The sequence below is a fragment of the Argiope bruennichi genome, chromosome 3 (genome assembly GCF_947563725.1).
Source record: "Argiope bruennichi chromosome 3, qqArgBrue1.1, whole genome shotgun sequence".
NCBI lineage: Eukaryota > Metazoa > Arthropoda > Arachnida > Araneae > Araneidae > Argiope > Argiope bruennichi.
Window position 1 is genome coordinate 52972739 of NC_079153.1, and position 20815 is coordinate 52993553.

General features: G+C 29.9%; 1 protein-coding gene across 1 annotated transcript in view; it reads right to left on the minus strand.

Annotated features, from left to right (window-relative positions):
* The window catches only part of LOC129964041 (uncharacterized), a 96013-nt gene that overhangs the window by 3560 nt on the left and 71638 nt on the right, over positions 1 to 20815 (minus strand). Inside the window, exons 5-12 of the mRNA XM_056078708.1 lie at positions 18289 to 18414; positions 13705 to 13986; positions 11093 to 11224; positions 9134 to 9310; positions 7585 to 7764; positions 3244 to 3423; positions 2675 to 2758; positions 2489 to 2570 (exon numbers count right to left, since the gene is read on the minus strand). Coding sequence (XP_055934683.1) covers positions 2489 to 2570; positions 2675 to 2758; positions 3244 to 3423; positions 7585 to 7764; positions 9134 to 9310; positions 11093 to 11224; positions 13705 to 13986; positions 18289 to 18414 — 1243 coding nt within the window. The remainder of the gene's footprint in view (positions 1 to 2488; positions 2571 to 2674; positions 2759 to 3243; positions 3424 to 7584; positions 7765 to 9133; positions 9311 to 11092; positions 11225 to 13704; positions 13987 to 18288; positions 18415 to 20815) is intronic.

Here is a 20815-nt window from a genome sequence, read left to right on the forward strand (position 1 = left end):
AAAGAACATATCAGGTGTAAGGTTACTAAAATAACGCTATTAAAATTTCTAACCCAGTTTGAAGTTTTAAAATATTTTGTTGTAGAAATACTGAATATCAAGTTGTGCATAAGAAATTTATTAAAATCAAGCACGGCAGTTATTTTAGGGCAACCGGCTGATTGCACAAGGCATTTAGAATGAACTAAAACTGAAAAGGAAGTAGATCTGAACACCATGAAGGTTTGAAAAGAACATTGAAAAAACATTTTTAAGGTTTGGTTGATCATTTTTCTCTCAAGAATAAAAGGAAATTTCTCGAAGAAAATCAGAAGGGGGGGGGAAAGACCATTTGGCTATTTTTAAATTATTAATTTCTACGCCCTCCTTGTACAATTGAAATAGCTACTATGTAAAAGCAGCTTTTAATAACAAATTGATCAAAAATGAAAACTAACCCTTAGAATAATATAATCTATAGAAATAATAAATTGAATATTGTGTATGTTATAGAAATAAATCTAAATTATTGAATATATTTATATATTTAAATTTTTGCTCACAAATACGACGAAACACAATGTAATTTCAGTGAAGGTTATGACAAAAATGATTAATTGTTCTCACAGCAAAGCACTGAAATGCATGTTAGATGGTTAGATTTTTATTGTAACCCAAACAATTATAATTCTCTCTATATATATACAAGTTAAATATGTCAGTTATAATTTGTATTCACTCCTACCTTTGTCCAATAGATAATTTCTAAATCGCTTGAATTATACATATAATTAAAATTGGTAAAATGTTTTAAATGACTGGAATAAATTTGTTTTATGTTGTTTGAGTCATTAAAGTATTTCAGAAAATTCTCTAATTTTTTATACGAATCCTTTGTTATATATTCATATATTTAGTAAAATATTTCAATTGTTTTATGGCTAAAATCAACCGAACCTCAATAGAGGTCATTTATTGTAAAGAACAATTGGAAAAGTAACATAACTGCGCTTCATTTCAATTTGCAAATAATCCCTTTATATCACTTTTTCAAACACTAACTTATTCTGTAAAATTCATCTAAAACAGTGATTTTCAACGTTTCACTGATCGATCAATTTCAGTCGCAGAAGAATGATTTTTTGAAAAAAATGTTATTATGTCCAGAATATTTTATTACATATGATTTATAATTCCGGGGAACTATACAAAAAGTTAGATTTCATAACTTTTTGAGAAATATATTTATTGACTTAAATTACATAAAATATATATCTTCCCCCTTCATTTAATCATTATTTCCAATTGAATTGTGTATCTAGATATTTAAAAATTAGCTATTAGGCCATGGTGAGAATTAGCACCTTGTATTTATTTATATAAAAATATTTCCATACTGAATCTAAACATATATATAAAACTTTTCAACGGAGAAAAATGTATTTTTGCAATCAAAGAAAATTCAAATTAATAGAATAGGGAAAGTTACTTTTGGATATCATTATGCCTTATTAAATAGTGTTGAAATATTTTTAAAAAAAATTATTAATGATATTCTAAGAACTTCATTTGGTGGAATGTTAATGTTTTGAAAATTTTTCTCCGTTACAAACTTAAAACTTATAATGACATATAATACTTCATTTACTGTCAATGAGGTTTTTGTAATACAGTAGACTCCCGATTATCCGCGCCTGCCGCACTAAGTTCTTTTTTTTTTTTTTTTTTGCTTCAAGCAAAGAGAAAAGGCTTCCAAAGCAAGAAGCAAACACAAATGACTGATTTCTTCAAAAAGGTGTAGTTTTACAGTTATGTATTAATTTTTCTGTGTATCCTTGACGCCTCTCGTAAGTACAAAGCACTTTTCTGTTTTCATTAACAAAATGCATTTTAGGTAAGTTTTGAGTGATATACTAAAATATTAAGCGTTAGTTAAAGATTTCCTGTTGTTTATTTTACGTTTTATTGCACATAAAACGATTTTTCAAAGTTGGAATGACTGTTTTCTCTTTTGCTATACCCGTTTTCAGCTTTTTTCGGATTATCCGCGATTTTTGTTATCCGCGGCGGCCGCGCCACCCAATTCCGCGGATAATCTGGTGTGTACTTTATTTAAATTGCCAGTGATTGTAGTACTAGTTCTGTGATCATATAGCAATATGTTATTGTTTTTATATAAACTTTTTAAAAAGCGAGTTTCAACTTAAATTTTTTTAATGGTCAAACACAGTATCAGAAGTACATACGACAATTTGCCAACTTCTAAACATTAATGAATGGAATATCAAAATATCTTTAACTTTATCAAAATAAAAACTCAATATCTTTTGGGAAAGGTGACTGACTTAATTTTAATCTGAGCACGGGATATATCTTTGTATCTTTTCTCAATAAATCCTACATTGGGGCAGTAATTTGGAAAAAAAAAAAAAGTGAATAAATAATATTTTTTACATCTATACTAACTACTCAGATAGAACCGAAAACTTAAAAGTCGATTCAACAATACCTTCGGACAATGATGACCACTATAGAAATGATGACTGCTAAAAAGACGAATCCTCCAAAAATACCAAGAGCAATGATGCCACCTAGATTAGATGAAATTGTTATTTCAAAAAAAGAAGAAAAAAAAAAAAAAAAAGAGCGGAGTTTTCTTTTGATATTAAGAAACAGATTACAAAAATATACTTACCCATATTTAGTCTTGCAGCAATGGATGCTCTGTTTCTCTTATGCTTACCTTCTATTCTGGCATTGTAAAGTTTTTCTTTGTCAACTGCAAATAAATAAATTTTTATATTTTTAATTAATGTGAAGCAAAAACTATGGTTGGTTAGTAAACATTTTTTTTTTCTTGCGTTATTTTGTTAACGAGTTTGACAACATTTGCAAAATTTGGTGATTCATCAAATTGCAAATGACCTTGAAACGAAGACCTTTCAAGTTTAATACATTTTCTTCTGTTCTGATTTAAGTTAAAGCACCAGAAGCAAATTAATTAAGCTATACTATAATTAAGAGAAAAAAACAGTAATTATACTTGGATGCATTTCACTGTAGTCAGCGGAATTTTTGTAACAATCCTCCGAGGGGTTGCCGAATAAAAGGCAAAGCTGTCTAATTTTGAATAAATTTAAACGCTCTCTTCATTTTTAATTAATTCTGATTTCGTATAATTCAGTTTATAAAACTATCCTTATCCTCTCACTTTTATCCTTTCATATTTTGTAATGAGAATATAGAAATTGAAAGATCACTTACGCTCACAAGTGGGAGGTTTGGAGGTCCAAAATCCCGTGGAATCGCAAGAAATGACTGCTTCTCCGATCATCTTGAAGTTATTTTCGCATTCGTATTCCGCCGTCGTTCCGGGAACTGTGGTGTTGACAGTCACTGTCACGTTGCCATGCGCAATAATAGGTGGATTGTGGCACAACAAAGCTGAAATAGCAAGTAAAAGAAAACTTACATATGCTTATTGTTGATTTTATTAAAGCCTGTCAGTTACCATAACAGGCTGGTACACTTAATTGAAAATTTCCCTTGTATATGGGTTCGCATAATTACTTTGCCAGTGAACGATAAGAATGTCATGTCTGTTGTATAACCTCCTACGGAAATTTGGTGAAAACTACAAAATTATGGATGTGAGGTGAAAAATTACGGAAAACTACAAAAAAAAAAACGTATATATATATATATATATATATATATATATATATATATATACTAGCCGCCTTTGGCGACCAGCCGGTTCGCCCATCTTAATGTTCGTTAAAATTTTAATAATTAAATATTTTATGCAATTCCTACTTTAATAGCTTCTTCATCAAAATATTTTAAAACTTCAAATTTTGATAGTCATATAATTCACTCATAATATTATAAAGGCCTTCAGTCATAACGTGATATGTATCTTTCTCATTTTCTGTTAGTTCCCGTAGAATTTATTCTATAAATAAAAGTGGAAAGGATTAATCTGCAATTAATATAATAATATTTTTTACTGAAACAAAGTATTTTTTTGTAATATGATTACTGAAAAGAGTCACTGAGCGTTTAAACTTTATGGGCACTAAAGAATATCTTTCCTAATTTATGTAATATTTCAAGAATTTGTCAACAAAATATTCTCAGATTCATCATGACCAGAACGATTCATTAACAATGTTTAATTTTAAATGCATCAAACATTAAGAAAATAAAACGAATCGTTTAAAATAATCGGTTGAAAATAGGTTAAAAAAACTACTTAAAAAACGATGTACTTAAAACTATAAGCGTATACAAAAAATATATAACTAACTTAAATACACTTTAATTACAAAAACATGCAACGAACCTAAAAATAATTTAAATCGAGTCCGCTTCCGTTGAAATGTAAACAATCATAATACAATGCGCATGCGTGAATTTTCAACGCCAGTTACGGAACGCAAATGCGTGAGTTTCTCTACGCCAGTTGGGGTAACGCTATGCAGATTAGAAATTTTTAATTTCCTTTATTCGGTTTTATTTTAATTCAAAAGTACTTAAGAATGGATCTGAAAGATCGATTCATTAACAATGTTTAATTTTAAATGCAATTAACATTAAGAAAATAAATAGAATCGTTTCAAATAATCAGCCGAAAAATCTTAAGCCTAGCCTCATGACTGTTGGGGAAAAAAACTGACGCCGTACTCATTTGGCGGTGGGGAAAATGAAAAGATTTTTTTTGGCGGGAAAGTTAGTTTTTAATTAATAATTAAAATTCTAATTAAAAATTCAAAAAAAGGGCTATCCTATCTTTTAAGTTAGATCAAACTACACACGGTGTGCAAATTTGATTAAAATCAGTTAAGTAGTTTAGGAGTCCATCGCGGACAAACAACGTGACACGTAATTTATATATATTAAGATATCGAAAACTACAAAAAAACACCGAAAAAAAAAAGCCTTCTTCCCGAAGTGAGAAATAGTGAAAAAATTTTTAGCACGGTTAGAAAAAAAAAAAAAAAAAAAATGGAATCTAATTCCAGCATGAATACAAGAGCACTGTAGTCCCTCTTCATTACAAAAATATATGTGGGAGTTTATTATGATGTTAAACGGAAAAATTATGACATTTAAAAAAAGCAAAATTGCTTGCTATTTAATAATAGAAAAATTACAAATGTCTAAGAAGTGATTTGCTTAATCAACATTCTCGTGTTATGTCATTTAAAAAAAAATATTTCACCTACATATATAGCCAATAATAAAGATCTGTTAAATAATCTTGAATAATGTTTGAAAATATTTATTTTAACTAATCAAAACTTTTTGGAAACATCCATTCTTCAATAGTTTGTTGATACTACGTTAAATGTAATATTTGTAAGAAGTGCTACTGAGGATTGAGTAACCAATGTTAGAGGGTATGACATTGTTCAACTAATGCATCTTCTATTTTGAACTTGATGGTTTAACAGAGATCCGCCTCAATTGGAAACTACTTTCGGTTCTAACAAGTATTGTAGAAAGCCTTGCTTTGGATAGATGTCATAAACTGTTCAAAATTAGATGGTAAATGGTCTGTTGGTCAATAGAGAGGTGCAACCTAAGGATGGTGAGAGTACATGAGCGTTTTGAGTAGCCAATAGGAAAGCTGGTCTGAAGACGGGATTATAAGTGACATTTATACCGACTTTGAAGGATTTCGGACGATGATACTGGATTTTCAATTGAATTGGAAGGCCATTTAGAATGAATAATACTTAAGTATTTTTTGGCACATAGTTTCATTTTTATGTCCTATTCAGTCACTGTAATTGTGACGGTTGAAAAGCTCTGTATACTGCTTCTGCTATTTATACAATGGACAAGAAACAATTAACAAGTAGGGCATTAAATGGATTGTTTCAATAAATTTTAACTTCTTTTAATATAATCGTAATGGACTGATGATAAACTCGGCTTCGAGACTATCATCAGTGCTTTATGATTGGAATAGTGATAGTCTCGAAGCCGAGAATTAGTGTCAATGACCCGAATCCTGAATCTTCTAATGATGTGTCCCAGTACGTGAACCTGACGCATCTCTTAACTTTTTTTTTCTAATATCTAATTAAATTAGGCTTTCTTTTTGGAGATATATGATCCAATGATTAGAAAAATACATGAGATTTTTATGGATTATGCGTAATTTTTGTATATAACATTTTGGAATGATTTAATGTTAGAAGAGATAATTCGATGCCTGTATGACGCATAGACAACTATTAAGGGATTAATTACACTGGAGCCAAAAGGTATTTCCAATAGTGTAGCATGGAATTTTGGAGGAAAATATATCGTTCAGATGTTATCTTCGCCATTTGATCACAGTTCAAAATTTATGAAATCTGTCTCAAAATTGTGCTCGTGCTTCAAAACGGGACATTTATACAAGTAAACAAAACTAACCCGAATGTCAATCATATGTCGAATAATCATATTTTCGTATCGTAAGCTAATATTAAGCCATTTACAATCGTTATGATTCGATTCAACATTAATTCTGCGGAAACCATAAACATTTGGAATTTTACGTGAAATTTGTTTAATAAATACAATAGGATCTTCTCAAAACAGAAGGTGTTACATCATTAAATTGCAGCGAAGATTACACAATAAAGAGATTAAAATGCCTCTTCAAAAAAGAAAAAAAGTATTCATGGAATACATAAAAGTATAAGACAAAAATTGGTTGCTTGTTGAAAAAGAATTTGATCGTTCAAATCATTGAAAGACACATGTGAAGAGTAAATTTTTAGCATCTAGATACTTTTTTTGGTATTTTCTCGCGTTATTGTCCAGAGGATAAAATTATGAAGTCCGTCTCAAAATAATCTTTGTGTTACTTTCAAATAGGATAACTAAACTAAATTTACCATTAATGTAACTAAATTAATCATTAGTATAACTAAAGTAGCTAACCATTAATATTCAAACTATTATTATAAAAATATTTCCTTTATCAATTATTTCAACTTGTTAGTTGATTACTTTACCAATTACTTTCACTCGTACTCTATAAGTCTTAACCTTAAAACACGATTTCGCATTCGATGAATGTTGAACTTTTGTTATTAAAATTTGGGATTAATGCCAAATTTCTCGCCAAGCAGGACAAAATCGTGCTGTAAACAATTCATATTCACAATTGGTAATTCAAATTAATAATTATAATTGTAGTTCAGTGATTAATATCACTTAAGAAAAGAAGAAAATCTAAAATTTTCCAATCATGTTTATGCTTTGACCAATTCTCGCACTGGCGTTTCATATAAGAATCGGCGTTTCATTTTCCATCCCCACCATTTTACAATAAAGATGATATATTATTTTGGAGGTGGGTGGGATCCAGATTTAATCTTGGCAGTTTTTTATGGCAACCCTAAATGTCGTTTGTTAACATATCCTCTAGCCATATAAGATGGCGATTTTTTGGTGAGGTTTTAGCAGATTGGTAGGATTTAGTCGCGTTTGGCGAGAAACCGAACATTAACCTTAAGTCTTATCTAATAATGAATGGAATTTTTAGCTTTAAATCAGGCATTTGCTTTATTTGAGACGTTGTAAGTGGAACTGTGTACTTACGATCGCATCGAGGTGGTGGCCCATCCCATTTTCTGTCCGCGTCGCACATCAATTCTGCCTGTCCCACCAAGATGTATGAATCCATGCAGAAGTACTGGACAATGCTCTGGAAATGCTTGGTACCGTTTACTAAGGAGTAGCCGCCATTGGGTATGTTGGCTGGAAAGCCGCATTCCAGGTCTGCAAAAATGTCAAATGTTTATTCATTCATTTCGATTCCATTCAAATTACTCTAGCTAAAGATTTTATTAAAACATTGTATTTCAAGTAATAATAAGAATAATGTGTGCGTGTTCGTGTTTACATTCTGCAAAAGAGTCTGTTACACTTAGAGCTACTAAACTTGGCAAAGATATACTTTGAAATGTGGAAATGTCTACTTCGATTTTTTTTCTTTCGAAATTGTAATTAATTAAAGAAAGTCTGATTTTGGATTTTTTTCCATAATTACCGAAATTGTTACAGTACAAAAAGATTTCGATAGAGTCTTAATATTCAACAAATTGTACCCATTCAATTACTCTACATATTTTTTCTGAATGTTGGCAATTTTTTTCAAAATATATTTTTGAGCAATTTTTAGCAACAGAATTTCATTGTTGAACTTAAATTCAAATGGTTTCTGTTGTTTCATTAAATATTTAATACTCAGTTAGTCGCGTGTTTTTGTACTTTTTTTCAAACAAATGTGTCGCGCTATATCCATCAGATACACCAGTATGTATATTGTTAATATTAGTAAATAGTATAGCTTAGTAGCAGAATATTATAAATATGTAAACACAATTTAAAATAGACACAAACAAAAACACAAATAATTTTCAAAACAAACTAAAACCTGAAGACAGCAAAAAAGAATTTCTTCGCAGACATAGCATCATCTAGTTATTGAAAAAAAAAAATAAAATAAACGCGTATCAGTCAAATAAAGCACGATTAACGGAATGTTAAGTGCGTGATTTTTTCCCATTGTTGGAATCTAAAGAATTCTGTTTAATATCTGGATATGTAAAAAGAAATAGCAAATTGGATTTATGGTACCAGGAAAATTACAAGGTTGATACACCAAACAGCATTATAATGTCATGGGCCTGGTTTCCATTAGAAAGGTTAATATACACAATCAATAGAACATTTGTGAGACTATTATAATAACATTGCTTTAATGTCTGCAACAATTTAACGCTTAGAAAATTTTCTTGGGGGGAATTGTGAACATCAAGCTATGCATAACAGATATAATTGAAAGTAAATACAACCAAATTCGAATTCCTAACAAGTGTAAAACATTGTCTATAATTCGAATCCATTATAATCACTAAATGTCATATACAGCTCGAATTCGTAACAATGTCAACGCAATGTCTATAATCCGAATTTGTAAAAGTTAATAATTGTTTTTCCATCAACCGAATTTTTATTGTGGTTCTATATGCTTCGAATGAACCAAGAATCTTTATACTTTGAAAAGAAAGAGAATTGACATGGGAAAATCCGAATTCACTTTTCAACTTGACATGGGAAAATCCGAATTCACTTTTCAACTTACATGAACATTTTGGAGCAAAATCACTGTAGAATCCTGTTGGCTGGCAAGTCCTCGAGGGAGGCCCAAGAAGTAGATGACCAGGATTGCACTGATACTCTATTGTAGAGCCTACTGTACTTGCTCTTATAAGTAGAGTTGAATTTACAGGTCTTTCTGGCTTGCTGCATGTTACCGGTCCTGTAAGAAAAAATTATTTTATTTCTTCTATTTGAGAAACAAGTTCAATTAATGTAAACTTATATTAAACCTTTAATTGGCAAACGATGAAACATAGTAGTAAAAAGTTTTTGGTGCACATATTAAGTAAGTAGGATATATATAATATATTTACGTGTTCTTAAGAAATTTAATAAATTAATTTTTAGAAATATATTTTGATTTATTTATTTTAATTATTATCAGGCATCTGTGTACGAATGCATATTTATAATGCTCATGTAAAGCATTTGGAGTAGTAAATCTCACATAAGAATTAAAGGAGAAAAAAAAAAAAACCTTACTTCTGAGCAATCGTGTCAAATAAAGGTTTAATTTTCTGATGGTGTAATTACAGAAATTGGCTTTTATTGGTAGATAATAAAAGTAAAATTGTAAACTTAACGGAGAATAATGAAATGAAAATAGTCAAACATAAATAATAAGTTAGAAAGTTTATATAGTCAATTTAATTTTTAACTTGACACGTTTTAATTAAATGTTCTTTGAGATTCGGTACAGTTATTTCAAATATTATTTGAAGGAATGTTTAATTTAACTGACAACATTTATAGGCTCACTAATTATTTCTAAATTGCGTGATGGAAAAAAAGCTTTCAATTTGCTGTATAAGGCAGACCGCTCGACCTAGAACAAATAATTCGACGAGAAATCACTGCTTGGAAAGAAGTTACTCTCTAAGAAAAAGTCTTCCAGATTTTAATTAAAAAATAATAAATTTTAATTTAATTTCAATTTGGAACATATTAATACAGTAAAACCATTTTTATATCGCTTGGAAATAAAAAAAATAAATTTTTAAGCAAACTAATATAAATTTTTGACAAAAATTAAAAAAAAAAAAAATTAATAGCTAGCTGGTAACTGATAGCTGACATGTTGCTGCCTGAGAAGAAATAATTCCGGAAATATAATTTCAAATTTAAAATAGCTATCTTGTTTAATTAGGACGAATTATATTAATTTTCTTGTCGACAAGGAATATATTCAATAAAATTGAATGATATATAAAGGTGAAATATGGATTATATATATATATATATATATATATATATATTACTTTAGTTGTAATAATTGCACTATGCCTATAACCTTAGCGCAAGTGCAAGCAATCAGTTGGCAAAGTTTTGTCGCAATCGGATGAACGGTACGGCAACGTATAAAATACGAACAAACAAAAACTCATTTTTATATATTAGGTATCTTGTTGCTGTTTATAATGGCACTTGCCATGGATTTTAAGCCAAGGGAGCGTCTCTTGTTTTTAGTAGCGCCTACTAGGGCCAAGAGTACGTCTCAGTTACTCACGCATCACATTCGCTTCCACAACCTGTTTTTACAGGGGGGCACATTCACACATTTCACAGATAGAACAGATGAAGAACAACCATGTTCGAACCCAGGACGCCAAGATCACGGGGAAGACGCGCTACCCCTATGCCAGGACGCCGGCATAAATTAGATATCTTATAATAATAAGTATAGCATAATATTGCTTTAAGTACTTGATTTGTTCTCATGCAAATTGCGACGATATTCAATGCATATTTTATGTATGCTTATTACTGATGTTTTATAATGAAGAGCAGATTTTACAAATATATATTGGCAAATAAAGTAAGACACAACCATGCACAGATGTTCCGAACTAGAGATTTGAATCTCTTTTAAACTTTTTTGTTGTTAATATGATTCTTTTACATATCACTCTTAACAGATATTATTTTACCACTTATCACTTACTGTGTTCACAGATGTAATTCATTTCATTAATGCACTCGGTATCCGACCACAGCCATCCATTTTTGCCATCAAATTTGGAACAGTTGCCTTCTTTAGGGGGTTGACTCCAAAATGAAATGGTTACGTCCTTACCTAAAGATATCAATCGTAATCATTTTATAGACATATGCAAGAGAATAAGTTTTATTTAAACAGGATTATTAAAGAAAGAGGCAGATAAGTTACAAGATTACTTATTTCAAATATTTTGAAGATAAGTAAGGAGTTTAAAAAATACGAATGTCTTGCACTAAATCACTGGGTAGCTTTTGAAATGATTTGCTCATTCGATAGATCCAAATTAGAAATAAATAAATATTAAGTTCAAAAGCAAAAAAGGAAGGAAGTGAAGAATCCTGCCTGTAGACTTTGTCAAGGGAATTCTTCCTCAGGAACGGATTCAAACCATAGAGTTGAAATAGTGATTATATCTCAGCTCTATGAATCAAACCATGGATTTTTTTTTCTTTTCTGTTAGGGGTCTGACTTTCGTCTAAATATTGACCCCTAATCCTAAGAAATTGAGGTTTTTGAAGACAATAATTAATATGAATAAAACAATGACAATAAATTACTATGACAATAAATAAGTAAAATATTATTTCAAAATTGAAATTTAAACAAGACCACAGCAAAACTTGACTTTTAATAATTTTTTATCAAAGATTATGGCAATATAAAAGTTTCAATAAGAGAAGGTTTATCTATTTTCTGACCTATATTCTAATATTTTCACAACTAAAGATATGCTTCCTAATTTCCCCCTTTTTTTTTTTCAACCCAATAGATGGCGCTGAGATTGTTCAATTTATTTCATTTGATGACAAAGCACCTTGAGCAAGCTTTGTGGGCGTTTTCAGCTTTAAGCGCGGGAAAGTTGAATTTAGTTTGATATAAACTATCTGCAGTGATAAGTTTAATTTATCGTATAAAATCTTTCGGATTACTTTTATATTTAACAGGTATGTTCTTTGCCTCCTATTATTGGTGCTTATTGATTTTATAGTTTGATAATGGTCTTGTATTGGTTTGGTTAGATTCAATTTTGCTGTGTTTAGATATGAATTTTGAAATAATATTTTGCTTATTATTATTGTTGCATAATTTGTTGCCATTGCTTTATTAAAATTAATTATTGTCTTCAAAAACCTCTTTTCGGGTCACGAGAGGTCAATACTTGGGCGAAAGTCAGATTCCTCATAGAAAAAAAAATCCCTGCCTGAAGGTGACCCTTGACAATGTCTTCAGGCCGAATTCTTCATTTTCTTCCTTTTTACTCCATTTAATCCATTTTTGCTTTTAAATTTAATATTTATTTCTAATTTGGATTAGTTTATTTGTTTTTATATGTAGCATAATTAGCGCGCTCTAAATACAATGTAGCTTCCTTTTAAAAATTTTGACTTGGAAAATATTTTTAAATTAATTTCATAAAAAATTGTTTAAATTTTTGTTGATAGTTTCTCATTCGATAGATATGATGCACGATGATTCTTCTGGAATTTTTTCAGCAGTGCCTTTATTTAATAAAAGCAGCTGTTTTTTCTTTAAAACAGTTACTTTTAGGTAATTCTTTAAAATTACTTTTAAGCAATTTTATGCAATTTTTCAATTTAACCCTAGATACAAGGAATACAATAATCTAGTAAAACGATGTTTTTGAGCTTTAATTATTGAGAATTATTCAAAGATATTTTCACTGCGTGAAAATATAAATTTGGACTCTGGTGACATTAAGCGAAATATTAATAACATGCTTATAAAGAATCATTCTCTGATGGTAAATTATATGCAGTTTTGGAATAGATTAAGGAAACTTCAAAAGTTCTCAGTGGTCAGCGGTTAAGAACACATGTCATCATGGTGCCCCTTAATACAGGTACAAAATAACTATTTGGTCATATCAGTTTTTAATAGTAAATATGCTGAGGAGAGCATAAAAAAAGACACCACAATCCATTGTCAATTATCCTTGCTGTGTCCTTAATAACTACTTAGGGATTAATAAAAATCATATATTCTAACACAACTCATCCGTGCTACAAAACAGACGGTGGTTTGATCTTAAAATTCTGAATCGGTGGATTGAAAGTTCGAGATATGAATCCACCAAAGATCCGTTATAATTACTGGTATCGTAAACACTATCTGTGAATACGAGTCAAATGTTTACTTGCTGATTTGTGGAATTCGGGGCAGGGGGATATTAGCTCAAGTATCGGCCTTGTCATCAGGCCACGGTTCCAAAAATTACAATCTCTCTATCAAAATCATTGTACTACTTCCAAATGACATTTTAAATTAACGCAATTGAATTCACGAAACTTTGGACATGCCTTCATGAGTAGCTTGCAGAATTGTAAAGGAAAAATTCATAAAGATACAAATTACCTTCTTATTATGTTTCGCATCAATTCGTAAGATAATGAAAAATCATGTACAAAATATTTAATTTTCAAAACACTAAATTTTTACAGTAGAGTTATCTAACAATGAGGATATAGGAAGGATACAGCAACATACAGGATATAAGTATCTAGAGTGGAAAATAAATCATATAATTCATTCCTTACCATCGATCCATTTCCAGTCTCTCGAATCGTGCTTTCTGATGACACCGTTCCAGTAGTCGGAACCTGGATTCTTCCTGTGCCTTTTGTACAGTTCCCAGCTGAGGAACCCTTGCAGAGCGGGGCTGGTATCGTGGATGAGACTGCCACCTTGTAGAGCACAGAATTTGATGGCACTGTCCAGGGTCCGCGGGTTGTTGCTGTAGAAGAGGTAGCACTTCCCATTGTAAGTGGCCACTGTAGCTGCTTCTTGGTCGAAATCGGGGCATTGCTCCACGGGGACGACTGCAATTAAAATGCAGTTGAAATATAGATATTGTATCTTTGAATATGTTCCAATTTAATACTATTTTAAGAAGTCAAAACAATCTCGATTATTTTAAAAATCACTGACTGAATTAATATTTTTCAAGTTGACACGATATAACGGGTAGAAAAATTAATGAATAAAAAAAAATCATAACCAAAAAGATGTTCTCCCCTATACTTTCTATATATTTTCTTTCTTGTATATACCCCCTTGTAGTATCCCCAAAAAGAAGATAATAGAATATAGATTTGAAGTTATTTCCTTTATGCAATTCGGTCAAATATTTTATACATATTCACAATTTTGATGTCAAATGCATACTTTTATTCATTTTTAGATTTTATCCATTTTGGATTTATTCATTTTTAGATTTTATCCATTTTGGATTTATTCATTTTTAGATTTTATCCATTTTGGATTTATCCATTTTTGGATTTTCTTTGGAAACTCCAACTGAATGGACAGAAAGACATTTAATCTCTTGATGAATTTAGTTAATCATACACATTTGCAGTTCTAATAATATAATTTTAGGCTGAAATTCAACCATCATGTTTGTAGTTTTATTTAATTTTTAAGATGCTCGTCAGTGGACGGGCTGAAATATGAACGGATTTCTTTAATAAAAATCCATGCAGGTGTAAAAATCACAGATCAAATTTCCTTCTTCTGGATTTTGGCACTTTAAACTAATCGTATTCTCATAAAGTCGCAATTTCAAAAATGACACTTTTCGGAGTCCGGGAAGCTTGAAACATGGAATTGTTCTAAGATTTCGAAGTCGAATTTTTTAAATACATTTTTTTGTGTATACACTTCATCTCCTGAGAATTAAGATTTCGATAAAATTCAATTTCTAAACTGATCAAATTATTTGATACACTCTTTAAGTCATAGTACTGTTATGATCAACAAAGTGTCCAGGGTAAAGGAGATAGAAATTTTTTCAATAGATGGTTTGTGAGGCATATTTTCCTAGAGTGCAAGAATTCCAGATAATTTAATAACTTCTAATTTATTTAATAACTTCTGTCCCATCTTTGCGTACCAACTCTAGAATATTTGATATCTTGTAAGGATCGAAATGAAAGTAATTTATCAAATAGAATGTGTCATTTACTTAATTAGGAGGTGTAAGAAATGAACACGTCAAGAATTTAAAAACATTTTATAGATATTTCACGAAATGATCCAAATAATTTTCTAATTTCGTATTCCTATTTTTTACAAATTCTGTGTTTTATATTCATTGCTTTTTGTCATTTTTATTTTTCAAAAAGAATATTTTTAAATATAAGTAGGCTGGTGGTTCTTGTCCAAAGCATGTATGCACAAAAGCGGTCGAGCATAGTGGATACCTTCAAAAAAGCATTGATGTTGTGGCAATTCAAGTTCGTGGCACGTCAATCAAAAGTTTTTATAGTGTTCAGTGTTTGTTTCTGTAATATTAGTTATAGTTAAAAGAATTCACTTGCACATGTTTTTTTTTCTATGGTCATTCCAGAATCGGCATAATAAATAGGGATAATTTTTCATTAGTATATAATGAGCATTCACACTTGGGGCTAAATATTACTTTGCCTTTAATAGGTTGCGAGATGCAAAGAAAATTATTACAAAAACTCAGGTCCTAATTTTATCAATTTCTTGTAACTTCACCAACTTCTGGAGTCGATTACATTGTTACTGTTTTCAGCAGCAATCAGTACGTTTTTTTTTTTCTTTAATGTTTTTCGTTTTAGTGTCGATTTTTTCATTTAGTGAATGATTCGTTACTCACTGATAATGATGTTTATTTTCCAGTCAGAGAATCGAACAAAAGTATGAAGTGAAATACTATCATTTATGATATAAGCAGAATAAATAATTCTGTTTATTTATAATAATTATGCGTTTATCGTATTGCATAGTTGTCAAATTTTTGAAAACTTCCCAAATGCTGGTAATAACCTCTGAAACTTTAATAAATTTAATGTTTTATTTTTAATTCGTGAAAAAATAATTAGATGCATAAATCACTGAATGTTCATTTTATTGCTTCGAGAAGTAAATAATAATAAAAATTTGTATAAGTTTATTTTATTTGAAATATAATTTTCGATTTTCTTACAATCCTACAGTAATTTTTTTTAAATTAAAAAAACGAAGAAACATGAAATTTATACGTTTTTAAATTTCAAATATAAATGCGCTCTATTAATATAAAATAATTTATATTTTCTTTTACCCTCGCTTCAAAGTGTTGAAAAGAAAAGAGAAATGATTTTAATAGGAAACGGAATTTCTTTTTTATCACCTCCCAAGAGAAAAAAAAATTTATTACATCTTATCTAAATAATCATCAAAGCGAATTTTTTTTAAACAAGTCGCATTTGGCACCAACTGGTTTATTAAGCATATTGCTTATATTTAATTTCAATAATATCTATAATTCTTGAAATCCTCTGAATAATTTTAAAATGTTGGAAAAACTGAGAAGTGTTTACTAGATCGAATAATTGAAATAAATTTGAAAATAAATGAGCTAAATTAGATCGGTTTCATGTCAATCGTCTTGGACATAACTTTCGTTTTCTATATATACTTTCTCAAATATGAAATACACAGAAGGGAAATATAGTACTTTTTAAAACATTCGACCTCAAGGTTTTGATGAAATCTCCATGTTTCAAATCTATAACAGTCTGAAAAAAATCCATTTTTACTTTCTGATATATAAAATATGCAAAGAAAAATATTGTTAACGTCAAAAAAATCTGAATTCGTGGTTTTGAAAAATTTCCACGTTTTAGATCTCCCTGAAGTCCAAAAACATATTTCTGGAATTATATCTGTCTGTACTTATTTGATAATGATCCGAATTTGATATATGGTCTTTGCTCCAAATTTTTTCATTTCTATCAAATTTTTGAACGCAATTCAATGAGGAAAAAATCTGTCTACCCGATTGTTTGAGCACAAGCTAACATAATATCTACAGAACAAAGAGACTTAGTGGATAAAATTTGGTACTTAGATTTAACATCTAAAATGTAGTCGTTTATGAAATTTCAAACCAAATAAAGAGCCGATCTATTTAAATGCTAACATTTTTGTTGGTCTATTCTTTCACAATCATGTAAACGCGATAATTCAAAAATACAATGACTTAAATATATGACATTTGGTTTGTGATTTCGTGACTACAATTGTAGTTCTGTGTCGAATTTTGATTTTAATCATCTGAAAAAAAAAAGACGTCCAAAATACTCATTCAGTTTTAGTATTTTAATGTTAACCGCGTCGCAGCGATTAATCAACAAAGATATCCCTCAATTAGACTTTCTAAATATTGTTTGCCTGTAGGATAAGGTTAATAAATACACACGTACATTTATTAGAGAGTAATCGAGAAAGTTTAGCGGAGATATTCTTGTTCGCTTTAACCCTTTCTAAGGCCGTGGGAAGTATGCTTCCCACCAAATTTATTAATCTTTGTATGAAATTATGTAGGTTGGCATCAGTTTTGACAATTTTTTTAGTAAGTCAGAAACTTAATGCTTCAGTTCTTTATCTCGGACAAAATGATATCTCTTGATTTGTTACTTAATTATTTATTAACCAAATTAATTAATCAAATTAAATTTATCTAATAAGCTAAATGAATCCCTTTTGTTATTCTAATTTCAAGCCTACAAATATTTTAACATAATATGACTAGAAAAAATGGCCCTTTAAAGGGTTAAAATAAAACCTGTCTTTGTGGACACAATGATTCAAACGAGTCAGATGAATGATATATAGTTTCTGGTATGTTTATACCAATGTATATCTGTATCAAGTTTCAGACAAAATCCATTATCGGGAAGTCTTCTGTTTTTCCGTGTACATGAGACTACGATAGCCGAAGAAATGAACGAGCAAATGAATGAACTTAGTGTATAGTTTTATCACAATATTTACAGATTTGAATAACTTTTGAATTAAACCCATCAAGTTAACTGTCTATCTTTGTGTCAAAGACGCAAACCAGACGAATTTGATAGATATGATACCAAAATTACAGTTCTATATCAAATCTTAGATCTGTTGTAAAAGAAGTGGCCACTCCAAAATGCATATTCTATTATCTTCATTACATGACAAAATTAAAAACAAAACACATACGGGAGAGTTGAAATGGGAAGAGAAAGCATCCCCGTTAGTTATTTATGCTAATAGTCTATCCATGCTCTGGAGCCATTATTAATCATCTCATTTAAGAGGGGTTTTGTAATTGCATGGAGATGCGAACTCACCTTGATCCGTGTAAACGAATGTTTCGCAGATGGAGAGAGTGAAGGGTGCCGGCGTCTCGACGTGGACGCTGACGAAGGCTCCGGTCACAGTGGAAGTGCAGGGAAAGAACAATGGACGACCTTCCTCTGCAAAATGAACAGAGATCAGGGAGTGTTTCATTCACAACAGAAAGCAGATGCAATGGCAATCAAGATATTTTATAGAATAACTTTCATCTATACTTATAATAAAGCTCAATGTGTGTGTGTGTGTGTGTGTGTGTGTGTTGGCGCTCTACAGGCCAGGTCATTTGACATACAGCTATCAAATTTGGTACATGTATACCTTAGAGATCGGGAATGTGCACCTGGGGTCCCTTTTTTTGAAATTTTAATTAGAATTTTAATTATTAATTAAAAACTAACTTTCCCGCCAAAAAAATCTTTCATTTTCCCCACCGCCAACTTTTCCGCCAAAAAAATCTTCCATTTTCGCCATCGCCAAATGAGTAAGGCTTCCGGGGTTTTTTTCTCCCAACAGTAATGAGGCTAGGGTTAGTATTTTTCGGCGGATTATTTCAAACGATTCTGTTTATTTTCTTAATGTTTGATGCATTTAAAATTAAACATTGTTAATTAATCGATCCTGCAGATTCATTCTGAAGAACTTTTGAATAAAAATAAAACAGAATAAAGGAAATTAAAAATTTCTAATCCGCATAGCGTTACCCCAACTGGCGTAGAAAAAAAATCACGTATTTGCGTTACGTAACTGGCGTTGAAAATTCACGCATGCGCTTTGTGTTCTGAATTTCGCATTGTGTTGACGAATTATTATCAACCGATGCGGACTGGATTTAAATTTTTTTTAGGTTCGTTGCATGTTTTTGTAATTAAAATGTATTTATGTTAGTTATATATTTTTTGTATATGCTTATAGTTTTAAGTGCATCGTTTTTTAAGTAGTTTTTTTAAAACCTGTTTAAAACCGTCTATTTTAAACGATTCGTTTCATTTTCTTAGTGTTTGATGCATTTAAAAGTAAACATTGTTAATGAATCGATCTGCTCATGATGAATCTAAGAAAATTTTGTTGACAAATTCCTGAGATAATACGTAAATTGAAAAGGATATTCTTTAGTGCCCGTAAAGTTTAAACGCTGAGTGAATCTATTTTCATTAATCAGATTATAAAAAAATTCTTTGTTTCAGTAAAAAATATTATTATATTAATTGCAGATTAATTCTTTCCACTTTAATTTAAAACATAAATTCTACGGGTGTTAACAGAAAATTAGAGAGATACATATTACGTTATGACTGAAGGCCTTTATAATATTATTAGTGAATTATATGACTATCAAAATTTGAAGTTTTAAAATATTTTGATGAAGCTATTAAAGTAGGAATTGCATAAAATATTTAAATATAAAAATTTTAACGAGCATTAAGATTGGCGAACCGGTTGGTCGACAAATTCTTGAGATATTACATAAATTAAGAAAGATATATTTTAGTTCCCATAAGGTTTAAATGCTCAGTGACTCTGTTTTCGTTAATCATGTTATTAAAAAAATTAACATTTATTGACGAACACGAACACACTGATATTCACCGTTACTCTGATTAGATATTATAAAATCTGAATAGATAAACATAAACGTGTAAACAGCTGTGCGCCGGTTTCTATGGCAACACAGCTGGAAAGGGAAAAGAAGTTTCCGAAGAAAATTCACGCATGCGCATTGTTCTGATTGTTGTCATGACAACCACTTTCAACAGACGATTTAAATTATTTTTAGGTGAGTTACATGCTTTTGTAAGTAAATTGTATTTATGTTAGTTATATATTTTTTGTATATGCTTATAGTTTTAAGTACATCGTTTTTAAGTAGTTTTTTTTAAACCTGTTTTCAATGATTTAAATTATTTTTAGGTTAGTTGCATGCTTTTGTAATTAAATTGTATTTATGTTAGTTATATATTTTTTTGTATATGCTTATAGTTTTAATTACATCGTTTTTTAAGTAGTTTTTTTAAACCTGTTTTAGACCGATTATTTTAAACGATTCATTTTATTTTCTTAGTGTTTGATGCATTTAAAAGTAAACATTGTTCATTAATCGATCTGTTCATGATGAATCTGCGAAAATTTTGTTGACAAATTCTTGAGATATTACATAAATTAAGAAAGATATTCTTTAGTGCCCATAAAGTTTAAACGCTCAGTGACTCTATTATCAATAATCATATTATTAAAAAAAATGCTTTGTTTCAGTAAAAAATATTATTATATTAATTGCAGATGAATCATTTACACTTTAATTTAAAGCATAAATTCTACTAGGGGTAACAGAAAATTAGAGAGATACATATCACGTTATGACTGAAGGCCTTTATAATATTATGAGTGAATTATATGACTATCAAAATTTGAAGTTTTAAAATATTTTGCTGAAGAATCTATTAAAGTTGGAATTGCATAAAATATTTAATTATTAAAATTTTAACGAACATTAAGATTGGCGAACCGGCTGGTCGCCAAAGG